This window comes from Protopterus annectens, chromosome 4.part0, assembly GCF_019279795.1.
Source record: "Protopterus annectens isolate FY-2018-M chromosome 4.part0, PAN1.0, whole genome shotgun sequence".
NCBI lineage: Eukaryota > Metazoa > Chordata > Ceratodontiformes > Protopteridae > Protopterus > Protopterus annectens.
In genome coordinates, this window is record NC_056733.1 from 253153351 (window position 1) to 253168350 (window position 15000).

Sequence of the window (15000 nt, forward strand, 5' to 3'; positions counted from 1 at the left end):
CATTTTGTGAAGACCCTGGGCGCAGTAGATAAGCCAAAGGGCAGTGCAAAGAATTGGTAATGCATTCAGCCAGCTATGAATCTGAGGTATCTTCTGCAATTTTGTCCGCTAGGGACATGCAGGTATACCTTGTTTGAGGTCCAAGGTAACAAGCCAAGCCTTCTTGCCCAGCATGGGAAGAAGCTGCTGTAGTGTCAACATTTTGAATTTCGGAACATCTAGGCAAGTATTTAGAGTAGAAAGGTCCAGTATAGGTCTCCAGGCTTCGTCCTTTCTGGGGACCAGGAAAAGTCTTGAGTAAAATCCTTGTCCTTGTTCCTGTTGTGACAAGTTTTTAACAGCTCTCATGTCCATGAAGGCTGTAATTTGTTTTTGTGCCTCTGCCCATTGATTTTGTGGCAGGTCTGGCATTCCTTTTGGCCTTGGTAGTGTGTGAAAGTGGAATCTGTAACCTTGAGACACAATTTCAGAACCCATTTGTCTTGGGTGATTATATGCCAATTTTGTGAAAAAAGTGCTAGTTTTCCCCCTAAGGGAGCTGCCCAAAAGGTAAGTGCTTGGCATTTGAAGGGGGAAGTCATTGGGACCGTTTCCAATAAGGTTGTGACTTGTCTTCCCCTCCTTTTGGGGTTGAAGCACCCCACTGTCGTGGTCTGTAAGAGCCTTGGGGCTGAGATCTGCTCTTGTGGGCGTCTATCTGCCTCTTTGTGGTCTGTCGGACACTGGAAAGGACCAATTTTTTGAAGGCCAATTTCTGCTAAATCGAGGCGGCTGTACCTGTAAGAAATCTTTCACTGTTTGCATAGAGTTTGCCTTATCCTCCATTTTCTTTAATACTTCTTCTGCCTTAACACCAAATAAAATATCCTGCTGTAAAGGAGCATCCAATAACTTTGCCTTAATATGATCAGGTAAACCTTGTTCTTTTAACCAAGCATGCCTTCGAATCACAGATCCTGTAACTGCTGCTCTACAAGAAGCCTCTAATGAATCAAAACCACATTGCAGAGTATGTTTTCCCACTTGTTCAGCTGCATGCAATAAATCCTGCATTTCCTTATAGTCAGGATGTTCTGAGCTTGTAAGCATTTTCTGTTTTAACAAAGACATTAAATATTGTTGGTATTTAAGCATGTGAAAGTGGCAATTTAAAGCCCTTACTGCTAAAGTTGCAGAAGTGTGAACTTTCTTCCCCCATCTGTCTAATGCTCTAGAATCCCTGTCAGAGGGAACTGGATTTTTAGCCGTGGAAGCATTTACCCCTTTGGGACCCTGGGAAATAATTTCTGGGTCAGCATGGTTTTTATAAAGAAATTTGTGAGAGTCAGGGACTCTGTAGTACCTGACTGGCTTGACTGGAGCAGGGGGGAAAGAATCAGGATTTAAACTGGATTCAGAACACATCATCCACAATATCTATCACTGGCGGAATAGCAAGGGGCCTGTGCTGAGGCAATAAAAGAAAGTCTCTGAGCCTTTTCTTGGATTCTGAATAATCCTGGCCTTACCAATGGAAATGCTCCCTCATGGTATGTAAAGTTTCCCCAAAAGAGTAATCCTCAGGAGGAGAGGCTGAAGGGATTGATTCTTCAGCATCAGAGTCCTCATAGGGGGGTAAAGAGTATCCCTGATCTGAACAGGAATCAGAGGAAATGGAAACCTGGTCAGAGAAGTCAGTCTGTACTTTGTCTTTGCTGCTGTAGTGGGCTTAATTGTAAGCTGTGAAGGTCTGAAAACACCCTCAGAAGCGGATGCCTGCTCAGCGGCTCCGGACCCATCTGAGGGGTTAGTTTCCGTAGGCTCAATACCTTGAGTTTCCAGAGGCCTAGACATCTCCACATGGGAGTCGGAGGCGGCCTGTGGCTCTGAGGTAGCAGGTGTCAGGGGCTGCGAAAAGCGCCTCACTGAGAAACGGTGAAACGGTGAACCGGCGACTGGCCTAGAAGAGGCTTCGTCAGTTTTGGACCTCGGATGCCTATCCTTATCTTTGCGTTTTTTGTGTATTCCAGTCAGTTGTTCCGACGGCATGGTATAATTGAACCTTCAGCCAAAGTAATGACGAGCAAAGTCAAACCAACGTTTAATAGTGCGCTTGTTAAATCTAGCACAAAACCGACAACTAGTGACGTCGTGGTCTGGGCCTAGGCATGGAATACAGTAAGAATGAAAATCCTTATGAGATATTTGCTTCCCCCAAGAAATACAATTATTAACATTTACTGACATTGGTCTGAGGCAAGAAAAAGTTTCCCCAATGGCGTACTTGGCTTTATTGAAGACTTTGGTTCTGAAATTCGAATTCAAAATCTCAGGAGTCGACTGACCGGCACTTGCAAACTGCTTTTGCTTCGGGAACCGCGCGGCAAGAAAGACTGAAGAAAATGGCGTCGGCTGCATCTTGTATACCCCTGGCGCACTGATGTCAGTGAAGAGGAGACAGCAACCGACGCCGGACCAAGACTTTGGAACTCTGGCTGACTGCGGGACCACCTGACGGCAGGATAACCCAAGTGTAGTGAAACACGATGAACATCAAGGCTATCCTATAGAAAAATTGAGAGAAAATACCAATAATGTTATTTTAAAAAATACCACTAGTAAAAAGGAAAAGCCTGCCAAAGACAGGAGAAAGGGACAGTACCAAAAAAGGTAAAAAAATTAAATTACCAAGGAAAAGGGTAGGAAATAGGCCTAAGTTATAGGCGACAGTGAGAAAGGGCCAACTTGACTAAAAATTAAATAATTTTGAAGAGAAACGGTCTTAAAATTAACAAATTTCTACTTAGCTTTGAGAGAGTAACAATGAGAGGAGCACGGTGGGTAGGTCTTAGCTGAGAGTTTTTGGCTGGCATGAGCTTGGAAACAGCCGTATCTGTTCCGAGGATGGAACCGAGGTCCTAACGGTAATGAGTAAACAAAGATTTACATCATCAGATTAAATACTTTGAATAATAAAGGAAAAGGAAAACAAAGCAATGCAGTGGCAAAAAGAAACACCCTGATCTGCAAAATAACCGTGTCACAATGATCAAACAACCACAAAATTTGGGGCTGAAACAAGTTAAGAATGATGATGCAGCATAATTTATTTTTTCAGAGGAAAAATAAATATTTGATCCAAGATGTACGTTTTTCACTTTTCACATTTAAACAGAACAAAGCCAGAGGACACAGCTGAAAACTAAGCACTTCTGTCTATTGTGAATACCAACTTAACAAATAATTAAAACATAGGAATTAACTAAACTTGGGAACTACTGGACTCTTAGAATGAATACTCTGATCAATCTTCTGGTAGATGCAAAAACTTGCTGTTTTCTGTTCCGTGGGATAACTGACAGCACAATCTAGTATCAACTCACATAATTCACATTTAACCTCTGAATCATTGCAAAGTAAAGTCCCCACCCAGTTTTGAATACTACATGCTTGAAAACAGCTTTCCAAAACAAGTCTACTGCCTTTCTGTAACTGCTGTTGTTTTTAGCAAAAATACACCATCTAAACCAGTTCTGTATGTTGTGAGCCGCAATACTTAACTGTCTGCACCCCCCCCCCCACCAAACTGCTTTTCCATCCACTCTGCTTAGCTCCTCCACCTCCTGAGTTGTTGATGGAACTTGGATAGACTAATACACCCCGACTAATGCATGAAAAGTAAAACATACAGTTGACAACCTCTCAGATTTACTAATGATGGACTGCCACCGAGCTCAAATATATTCAAAATGTATCGGGTGTTCACCAGTGCTTCAACTGCTCTTCACATTTGTCAATCCACCTGAGAAACAATACGAACCATGCAGGGCTGTTAGCAGGATCTGAAAGCCTGTTCATCCACTTTGGAATCTCTATTTTAAGAGTGCTAAATTTACTCAGAACTGTTTTATCTGTTATTCTAGAGATTACTGCTGAAGTGTTTTAAAAGTACTTGGATTATTCAGATTCCCAGGTGAAAATCCACTTTGTATGTGTAGCTACTGAATTTATCAGCTCAACCAGTCAGAGCTACCTGCACAACAGTATAGTGCTTAAAGCCCTCATACCAGCCCTTTGCGTGTATTCCTGAAAACTAAACAGAACATTACAAAACATAACAAGTACGCTTCTCTGTTCCCTAAGCTGGAAGGTTTGGCCTTAGCACTGATCAACTATCTGTAGGAGGCGGAACAGATGACAGGGGTTACCAAACTAAGGTTAACGCCTTGTACCTAGACAAATTAAGTTGACCCATACTATCAAGGTTTTCAAGTTCAATTACCCAGTCAGTGGTCACAGCCTAGACAAGGCATGTTAACACTACTGATAGACAATGTGAAGAATCTAAAAAGCATTTCCATCAAGAATATGGCCCATACACCAAGACAACAACCCAATTAAAAGTGAACCAAGTCCCCCCCCCCCCCCCCAAGGAAAACAAAAAATTCTCTGATGGTAGGCAGATCCCCTCATTCTCCCAAAGATTTGCTTAAAACAACTACAAAGTCCCAAAATGTCAAGGTGATTTATGAAACTGATCGTTCATTTAACTTAATCAGGCTCATCCAAATGTCTTATGCTGAAAAGCAATTTGGTCACACAAATTGCAATTACATTTTACTACACTTGCTGTACAGCTTAAGGAGACAATACATCTACCTAGTCTGCCATTTTAAATACCTCAGCTTTGTAACTCACTTTCAACCCTATTCCCCCAACCATTTTTACAACTGTCCCAGGTCATCTTCAATGCCTCTGTGGATTTAGTCCCCACAATCAGTTCAGACTGTCCATTCCATAGCTCCACAACCCTCTGTGTGAACACAGATATGGGGAGTACACTGGCCATACAATCTGCTGCAAGTATCCACTCCTCCTCCTCTGCATTTCCTGTTGAGGGGGATGCCATCCCATTTCCCCAACCTTTCCATGTGTACTAATGTTAGGATTCCTTTCCACTTCCCTAACAATCACGTGTACCAATGCTGTGTCCACATTTCCTCCTGACTTCAAATAAAACTCTCTCTAGCTCTTTTGGTCCATGGTCATAGTGCATCCTTTCTAAACCAGTGATTTTTCTTGTACTTTTCCTTTAAATTGCTTCCAACATCTTGACATGCTTCTTCCTTATATGACCTCCTTGGGGGCAGCCCATCTGATCTTTACGTTAGTCTTCCCTAAATGCAGCCAGTTCCCTCTGAATCGCCTCTTTCTTTTCTGGTGCATGACCCCTGTTCTCGGGTATGCCTTACCTCCCTCACAACAGGACACCTTCCTCTTGCTTTCCTTTGTGAAAGTGAAGTAAAGTAATAATTTAGTATCTCTGCATTCTCCCATATGACTGTTAACTGCCACTAATGTACTGCAATACCGTCTTAAAACGTATTTAGGATAAATCACATCATCTGAGAACAAATGCTGGCAGTAACCCATGCCTACTCCATGCCAAGAGTGAAACACAGAGCAGAAAAGCAACTCAGCTGCACATTTTTTTGTCAGATGCACCTTAAAAGTCATGTTACTGCTCTTTTTTCTCCAAGTCTTTTGGATCTCTAATATCATGACAGGAATGGTCCCCATTCCCAAGTTAAAGTATGATTAAAGTTCATGAAATTCGTATTGTTTCAATTGTTAGCCAGAAGTGCTCTTCGCAGCACCCACGAAGTGCATGTTACAATATCTCTCCTGCTATGTCTGCAAGACAGCTCTTTCATTGGAACACCTCCTTCACAGCAGCTGTTTTAATATATAAAGCCCTAAGTGCATAGAGCAGGTGTGGAAGACAGAGTGCCAAGCAGAAATGAGATGCACTTCTATCATGCTTTACAATGATGACTACAAGTGCAGTAAGACTAAGATTACAGCATTTCAGAGAATTCTTCCTAACTACGACAATGCAATGTCAAGTTACCGTACAAAAATGCAAACTTTGTGACTACACTTTTTACTGCAAGATCACTACTCAGGACATTTTTTTGTTGTCATGCAGCCATGAAAGACTATCACTCAGTAAACTATCCTACTAGTATCTTTTGCATAGCAAGGGTTTGCAGAAGTTTCAAGGGTTCATCCACGAAAGCGGGCAAATGTTTATTTTCATATGGTTCAGCAACCCTTTGCAATTTTATCTCAATTCAAACAAACAGTAAAGATGCATGGCATTGGAAATGCCCATGGGGGAAAATATATCTGCAAAACCTTTTGTCTTAGGAGTTTGAGAAATAATAAATTTTGGTGGTTTTATGCATAATACAAATTTATGGTAACGGTGTACTGTTGAAGTGTTTACCACAGTGAAAAATGCAAATCATGTTATGTATGTGCCTCACCTCATCAATGCCTTCTTCTTCATGAAATGTACGAGACAAGAACAGGCAAGTCATTGATTCACCTTTCTTTGTGAAAAGAATGAAATCTTTTCCAATTCTCATGGAACCACTGAAAGAGACAAAAAAATTAAAAAAAAATTTCAAAATGAAATCTCAAGGTCATCACACCTCCATTTTACCAAACATTCACGCAACATACTGACACTTTTTCTATTAGAGGAGGAGATTCAAACAAGGAAAAATATACACTGCACATTTGACTAGTAGGGACACGGGCTCAACTAGTTCAACAAGCTGTTACCAACAACTAAATTGCATCCATATACATAGATATTACATACTGTGGCAATTTCCACTTGGAAAGTGTGTAAAACTGCACTTTTTACATAAATATTTCAGTGCTAGTTACTGTTTGCAGTCCAGAAAGTGTTTTGCATATTCCTTTACATAGGAATGTATATTCCTATGCAAACATGACACCAGGTTACTTAAAAGAATCAAAAATCAGAAGTTGGAAACAAAAGAAGAAGAACAGAGAGGTTTTCACATGTGTCAGTAAGAGTTCCTGACCAACACAGTGAAGGTGAGAGTACCAGCTCTGAAAGAGGGCCAAGTCAGAAAGATCAACTACAGAGAAAAGTCCAGGTGATCTTTATGTAGGAGTAAAGGACTGTACTTAATTTGTTTTACTCGGCAACAAAGGTGCTGATATATTTTTATACAAACCAGTGAAGTTTTACTTGTGTCACAGAAAACCCCGGGTTGAGGGGATATATAAATCAGACTAACGTTTGCAAACCACAGACTTTTTCATTACAAAACTGTCAAAACTCTTATCTCGTGTCGGGCAACATTAGCCCAGACTATTTTGTTACATTACAAAATTATTTTTAATGAAATTCTGAATGTCAGCTGCATATGTATGTTTGTACGTACATATGGTTCTATTGTGCATAATGTTGAACTGAAAACACTGACAAAAAAAATTCACACACACACAAAATACCAAAAAAACAAAAGAATATCAAATGAAATAATGTTGAGAAAGAAAAACTATTTCCTCTCCTGATATTAAATACTGAACCCCCCCCCCCCCCAAATAACACTAGCCTCAAATTCATCTGAATAGTGGCAGTGTTACAGGAAGATTTTTTGTGAAGGCAAGGTGTAGGATTATGGTTGAAGGAAGGGTTCAAACCCCCCACCACCTTAGCAATGGCTGGTGACCCTAGCCCTAACCCCTAACACCTTACCTTCATAAAAACCCTCCCCATAACACCGAGTTCACACATTCACAAACACACTATCCCCTAACCCTAAAATACACAAACTTACACACAAGCATACAACACCTATCCTTTACTTATCCCTGAATCTAACCCTAACACCCACAACACCCCCCCCCTTCCAACCCCATTTACCTGCCTCAACATTACACACCATTGACATTTCCACTACTCGGCTGTCTGTACTATCGATATTACACCACATTACCTGCAATTGTCGAAGAAATGTCATTCGACAAAACGCAGGACACACACTCACTCACTCACAGGACTTGATACCTTCACACAAATAAGTTAACGCAAGAAAAATTTTACACTTTAAATGATTCCAGATTTCAAACAAGATAAAACGACTACATGCCTACAGCTAGTAACAAGCATGGACAATTAGATGCATTAAAAGCCTTGCCAGTTAACTGAATGTTATCTTCCAATGACCCTTTATCATATAAAAATGTACTTCAGAACAGTAAAAATCAGATGAAGATTTCTCCACATGTGTAATCATTCAACACCTAACCCCATGACCAAAGGGAAGATAGCCAATCCACAAGCTGTGGCAGGTAGGTCTTTATCATAAGACACATTTTACAAAATGATACAAGGACTTGATAAAAAGTTGAAGATAAGAAGGGGAAGTGGTCCACCAAAACATACCAAGGTACTCAAGTCTCAATGCAAGAACAGGTCTAGTAACAAAAGTGAAATCTGTGATAGATGTACTACAGCATGCAAAGACATTGACACTACAGCGCATTTAATCATACTACACACAATTTAAACAGGAAACCCTGAAAATCCTGATACCTACGATTTCAACCCATTGCCATACTGTCCGATCTGAGTAGATTCTGGGGTTCTTTTGGATGATTTACCAAACTGGATAACACTGGCAGCTTCACCTACAGGGAAAAAAAATAAATAAATAAAATAACGCATCAGAAGCTCAGAAAGCTCTTCAACTTGACAGATGGCCATAAATAAATACACTAAAAATTTAAACAGACTGAATTGTTTAATGCAATGCAATTTAAATATATAAATTATAGAGTTCTGCAGAAAGTCAACCCCAACACCAGCTTAAGGGGCCAGTGATATAAAACCTGTTCAAATAAATCTCTGTGTAAAGTATTAAAGTTGTATCACACACAACCAGATGTTAGTTAAGGTCACACTGATTTGTTTTTCTGTTAGCCAAACTACTCCCACACTGAGCCAAATCCCACTTGTTGGGAACAAGCAGAGAGAAAAAAAAAAGTTTTTTTTAGAAAATTAGTGCAGCATTACAAAAAAAAAAAAAAAAGTTAGAAATAGCACTTTGCAGACAAATGCCAGCAAAGCTACACATATCCAATGGAAGTGAAATTAACAACTGGGTAAAGAAACACAAAATACATAAACTTCCTCTGTGCAGTGTACTAAGAAAAGACAGCAATACTAGAAACATTCAACGAGAACAAATTTAGAATGCAGTAAATATGCAAAACAGAACACATTTGCTTACATTTAGCTATTTTTTCAGCATTCTTAAAAAACAAGTCTAAACTGCATGATTTTATTTTATTCAGTTATCAAGATACCCTTTCTTCCTCCCTGTGTTAACGCAATCTGTGTCCAAGAAAGGACAATCTAAGAACGGTCTGACATCTGAGAATGCTGCCAACTTTGGAACTGCACTGGCAATTTGAATGCAAGTAAAAAAATCAGGGCAGCTGCTCACCTTCTTCCATCTTGCATTTAAAAAGACCTTATCAAAAGTTGGTACCTGCTTGCATTACTTTTTTTTGTCATGACGTACAATACATCATCATGTCTCCATCTAAGCATGTTCCTATTGGAGCTCCTGCTACTTTGACTACATTTTGAAAGACCATTTCTGCTCTGGACATTTGTGAATGCCTGGACTCCATAATCAACACATTTAAAAAACACTGCAGACTCTATGCCATTAATGCAACACGGCATTTGTACATGGAATCCTGCCCTATCTGTGCACCACCTAGATCAAGCAACATGACTTCTAATATCAAATGATAGAAAAGCATATATTTTAGGAATAAACTCTTTCAGAGTCTGGATAACCTCACACAGTACCCAGCTTTGAGTTTACAATTTCATGTTTTTACATGCATATGTAATATGGCTACTGCCTTTAACCCAAACATAATTATAACGCACATACAGTGCAAGTGTTCTGCCTACTTCACTAGTCTTTAACCATAACTTCCCAGTTTCAACAGAACTTACAAGTTTTACTAGAAGAGAAAATTGCCTGCAGTAAGATAGCACTTCTAAGGGCAGTGATCATAACATGAAGAAGCACAGGGCAACAGTGGCATTCCCATCGCACAAGAGGAATTCTAAATGCTTGAAAATCAGGTTGAAAGATGACAAAGACTGGCAATTAGAAAACTTTTAGTAATGTTACAAGACTCAGCCACTCTAATACAGCACAGTTCTGAGTACACTCATCACAAGTCAAATATTCTAGCAGAATTACTGTTGCTGTATTATTAATCATTACCCATGAGAATTAGCCACACGGATAAATGTATGTTTGCCATGCCAACTTGACTGAGTTTTATGACATCCCGAGCACTGATTAACTGCTCCCCTGTCCAGGATCTTGGTACTGACATTTAGCAAAAACTTTTTTTTTTTTGAGGGAAAGTTAGCAAAAATTATGCCCAGTACAATGACCTAAGTAAGGAAGCAGTCAGAGCCTTGGAGGTCCAATATGGGTCCAAAGGAGTTCCCAACTCATCATTATTTTAAGTAATGACTATTCTAACTAGTAAGAGGAAATATTTAACCACCTAGACTACTGCACACACTTTTTAAATCCATCATCTCCTAGATTTATGCTGAACCACTCGAAGAAAATGGTTGGTGCAAATGCTGACCTAATACACTGAGTGAGGCTTGGTCCAGCAAAGTTTCTCATCTGCTGTGATAACAAGGAACATCCAATTAACCAACCACTTTGGCACAGATCGACCTACACTTGGTCCTCTAAAATTTCAACACTACTGTGAGAGAAAAAAGTGTATGTAACCAGCAACCACTTCAGCATGGTTTGCTACTGACAAACTTGGATCACCATATTTTCTCCACTGCTGTCATAAAAAAACAAACACTGTGGGTATCTCAGTAAGACTCCAAGCTCAGAATTCCTCCTAACCAAAGCAGCGACCAAAATGAGTTCAAGACAAAAAAAAACAAAAAAAGTCCAGAGATAAAACACATTCAAAAGGAGCTTGGGGAAGATTTTTCACCACAAATATCTGGGTCATATGGACGTGGCACAGGCTTCCTCAGACATCTGAGATGCAAAATCCCTTTCAATTTTTTATTTTATTCTACAATGAAAGTACAAAGTGATGTAGCTGTCCCACCTATGGAATGGGCCACAGTTCACTGAAGGTTGCCTCAGACTCTTGCCTTTGGTCCTATGACCCTTCTAGAATTTATGCTGGTTACTGGTCTGCTCCTAAACTGTTGTTGACTTTTGTGTGCATTACATCTGAGCCACAATCCGCTGCAAGATCCTCTGTTTCCACGAAAAGCAGGCACAGAGGCAACTTGAACACAATGTCCATAGCGGTATGGATTTTATCCGCTTCACAGATGTTCAAGTCAAGTCTTGCTCTCAGGACCAAATATGTATGGATGCCTGAAAAAGTGTCCATGAAAGTTGTATAGGCTTCCTCAGCAACGATTACTAAACAAAAAACATGACTGCCACTGTACCACAACGCCAGGAATCCCACAGCCCTAACCAAACCTTCTGCTGTGTTTTAAGTCTGGTCCATCTTCGGAACTTTTCAGCCTTCCCCCTCTTGGCTGCCTGGATGGGCTCCCACATGGAGGGTCAGAGCATTTTACAAGAGGGAGATCCATCTGCACCATTCTTAGTGCTTTCTTACCTTTGCTTCCTCTTCTACCAGGCTGAAAGGGCTGCTAACAGAGACAGACTATAGTGAGATTTAAAATGAGGCACTATGGTGAAACAGGTGCCTAAGACACCACCTTAAGGGAGAGGGTTAGGCCAGTCACAGAAATTTGCTATCACTGTCAGGATATCTTCAAAAGCAACAAACAGCCCTACGTCTACCTGCATGATGGCCTCTACAAATAACTCATCCTAGGAGAACTCTTCATCCTTGCAGAACAAATGGGCTCAAGACATGGGATGGCTTGATAGAAGGCGGAAAGGGGAGGCACAACAGAAAAAATTCTAATTCCAGTTATAGTGAAATTCCTAATACAAATGCACTAACACCTGTACATATTGTAAATAATTTGAAGTACGGCAAACACTGTATTCAACATAAACAGTCATTTATTATTTTACCATCGTCAAAAGCATTAGCCACTTGACTATCTTCAACTGCATTAGCACTTTTAAACCCCGAATGAAAGAATTTCCTGGAAGCACCTCACTTTTTGTTATCTTCCCAAGCAGAGTCTGAAAAAGGTCCTGTTTGTTCAGTGATCTACCCAGGTTAACAAATAAACTATAATGAAATAAACAAATGTTCATCTTGTACACTGTTGCAATAACAGTACACTGTTGCAATAACAGCACTTGGGAATATTTCCACAGCTTATGGACCAGTCGGTAGCTAGTGCTGAGAAGGTGTTGGTTGCAGTAGTCCCTACAGGATGGCCATGGCAAATCCTTCCCTGGCTCTAGGAGGTAATGTCCAGGTCATAATACATACAGAAGGTGTGGACAAATGATCAAGTAGCCTCTTCAAAGATGGCCTGAATGCTGACCCTTCCACAGAAAGTAACTGTGACTGCTCTCTCTTGTAGAGTGGGCTCCCATGTCCTGGTACAGCCCTGCCAAGGTAGGAGTTAACAGAATGAGAAGCAGTGAGCAAGTCATTTAGTGATGGACTAAATCATGCAGTCTGAACCCTTTGTACAGATTATTAAAGGCTGGCCCAATTTCCTTTCTGATTTAGCCCTTTCAAGGTAAAGCACCAGTTGACTATGCATATCCAGTGCGTGCAAGATATTTCCCTCCTCATTCTAAAGGGTATGTCAGAAACTAGGGGAAGTTAATGGATGGAGAGAGACTTCTGTTAGCACCTGTGGCACAAAGATGGGATTGTTGTGTAATGTCAACTGCCCTAGTGGAAGATGAGAAAGGTCTGCTTGTACACAAAAGCCTACATTTCTGATATTCTTCTGGAGTATGTATTGGCCACTCCTGGCTCAAAGTTACCTTTTAACACATCTGAGGTGCCACGGTGGATACATTAGCTTTTTGTGTGGCCTCAAATTAAGATGCCCCTGCCAAGTAACTGCTTTACTGGTATCAGGGAATATGGGGGGAGGGAATCCCAAAGTAGCCAAGCAGATACTGCGCACACAACTTCACTAAAGTACAAGACAAACCTGATCTGTAAAGGTCTCATGACGTACAAGATTGAAGACTGGTCAGGATCCATTTTGCTAGGTATGATTTCCCCTGCATTTGTTTTTTTCAGTCTCTCAAAAGATAGAAAGTATACACATCCCTGAAAAACATACCTACAAGGAATGAGCATTAGATCATCATAGTTGTCAGCATTAGGATCTTCAGGATAGGAAGGATACGTCACCCCTTGTTTTGGATCTAGAAGACCCCATACAGAGACAGAACAACATGCTGTTCCTTACCACACTCAATAGGAGTGAGAACCACTGCTATCTCAGCCAAAAGGGAGCTATGATCACCATTTGTATCATGTCCTCCTTTATCTTCTGTATTATTAAGAGAAGAGATGGGAGAAAAGGCATAGAGAAGTAAACCTGCCCAGCTTACTGAGAAAGCATCTAAAGCCCAGGTCCCTGTGGTTAGTTTTCTGCTTCAAATTTATTTTCAGATTTCTGTTTTACTGCAAATGGACCACCACACTTGGTCAGATGCATAAAAATACATCCTCGTTTAATATCCACTTGTGTGGTTTGCCTCTATTCCGCAAAGCTGGTCTGCTAAGATATTCTCCTGAGGAGGAATGCAATGCGCCCCAAGAGTTACACCCAAGTCCTTAGACAGAATTCATCACCACATGAAGACAGAGACAGTACGGATAAGAGCAAAAGGCACAGTGTAGTGCCTTCACTACACACCAATGTAACAATTTTTTCTATATGCTTGATATCTACAGTCTTGACACAAGGAGGTGAAGGAGAGCTTTGACTTGGAGCACTTAAGTATCTTAAGTGAACCCACCCATATCAAGTGAGCACATGCTTTAAAATTAAAGCAGCATGATTAACTACGGTTGACATCTGAACATGCAAGCTGGAGGTCTTAAGGAAGTCATGAATTATTTTCTCAGGGAAGAGCTACGAATAACTGAACAGCCTTCCTGAAGAGGTGGCAGCCTCAAAATCTATGCAAGAACAGAAGGGTTAGGCTTAAGATAATTCTTAGCAGAAAAAAGGCAATACAATTATGGTTAAGCAGGATATGCTACTTATCTAGAATATACAGAATTGGAGAGAAGAGGTCAATAAAGAGTTCTTCATGGATCACAAAAATATCCATTTCTGTACGCCACAATTTATCCTACAGATCACTAGTGTTTTAATGCCCAAATAGCTCTACATCAAGAAGCTGTCAAAATGTACTAAATCACCTTCACATACAAGGTAACTCTTTCTGTAACTTTGATATCTCACATGGTCACTCTACCTATCCATGTAACAATTATAAATAAAAAAATACTACACACAGTTTTAATGCAAAACAGCAAACCCTTCTGTTGGACAAATCTTTGACTGCATGAGCACCCAATCCAATGGGCAATACTTACAGGGATCCATTCCAGCACCATCGTCCAGAAAACAAAGGGTAAATCCCCCACGTAGGTTCTCTTTACTTTCTATATTGCATTAAAAAAAAAAAGAACAATTAACTCACTGTTCAATCATTCTGTACAGATAAAAAGTACTTAAGCAACTTTGCAGCGAACAGAGAATTTAAAGAGTCTCTCTATCAACTCTTGTTTGGCTCCCATCTCACATCCCTCTTTTCTATTTCACATCCTACCCCATACACCCTCCACGTTCACACTTTCCATTGGCAAGATCATCCTTTCCAATCTTGATGTGTAACTAGTCCAGCAGTCCTCCAATACTATTTAAAGTAAACAATGCTAGTCCCCCACAGAAGATATGACTACAACATTAACTTTTGTAATGATGACAGATTAACTTTACACTAATAAGCAAAAATACTACAGGAAAATGAGCTAATGTGCAACTGGCAGATGAGGTACAGGGGATGATTTGAATGAATCCTGATATACCACTAAATCCCGATGGTTCATATTCCTTGGCTGGCAATTTTTATTCAAGTACTTTTATACCCTAGTCAGATTGTATGCACCCATGGTCTTCCTGGAGTT

At 40.3% G+C, this 15000-nt stretch overlaps 1 protein-coding gene across 1 annotated transcript in view; it reads right to left on the minus strand.

Annotated features, from left to right (window-relative positions):
- The window catches only part of MORC2 (MORC family CW-type zinc finger 2), a 1452408-nt gene that overhangs the window by 1385270 nt on the left and 52138 nt on the right, over positions 1-15000 (minus strand). Inside the window, exons 4-6 of the mRNA XM_044068246.1 lie at positions 14407-14475; positions 8406-8496; positions 6309-6417 (exon numbers count right to left, since the gene is read on the minus strand). Of these exons, the coding sequence (XP_043924181.1) occupies positions 6309-6417; positions 8406-8496; positions 14407-14475 (269 nt within the window). The remainder of the gene's footprint in view (positions 1-6308; positions 6418-8405; positions 8497-14406; positions 14476-15000) is intronic.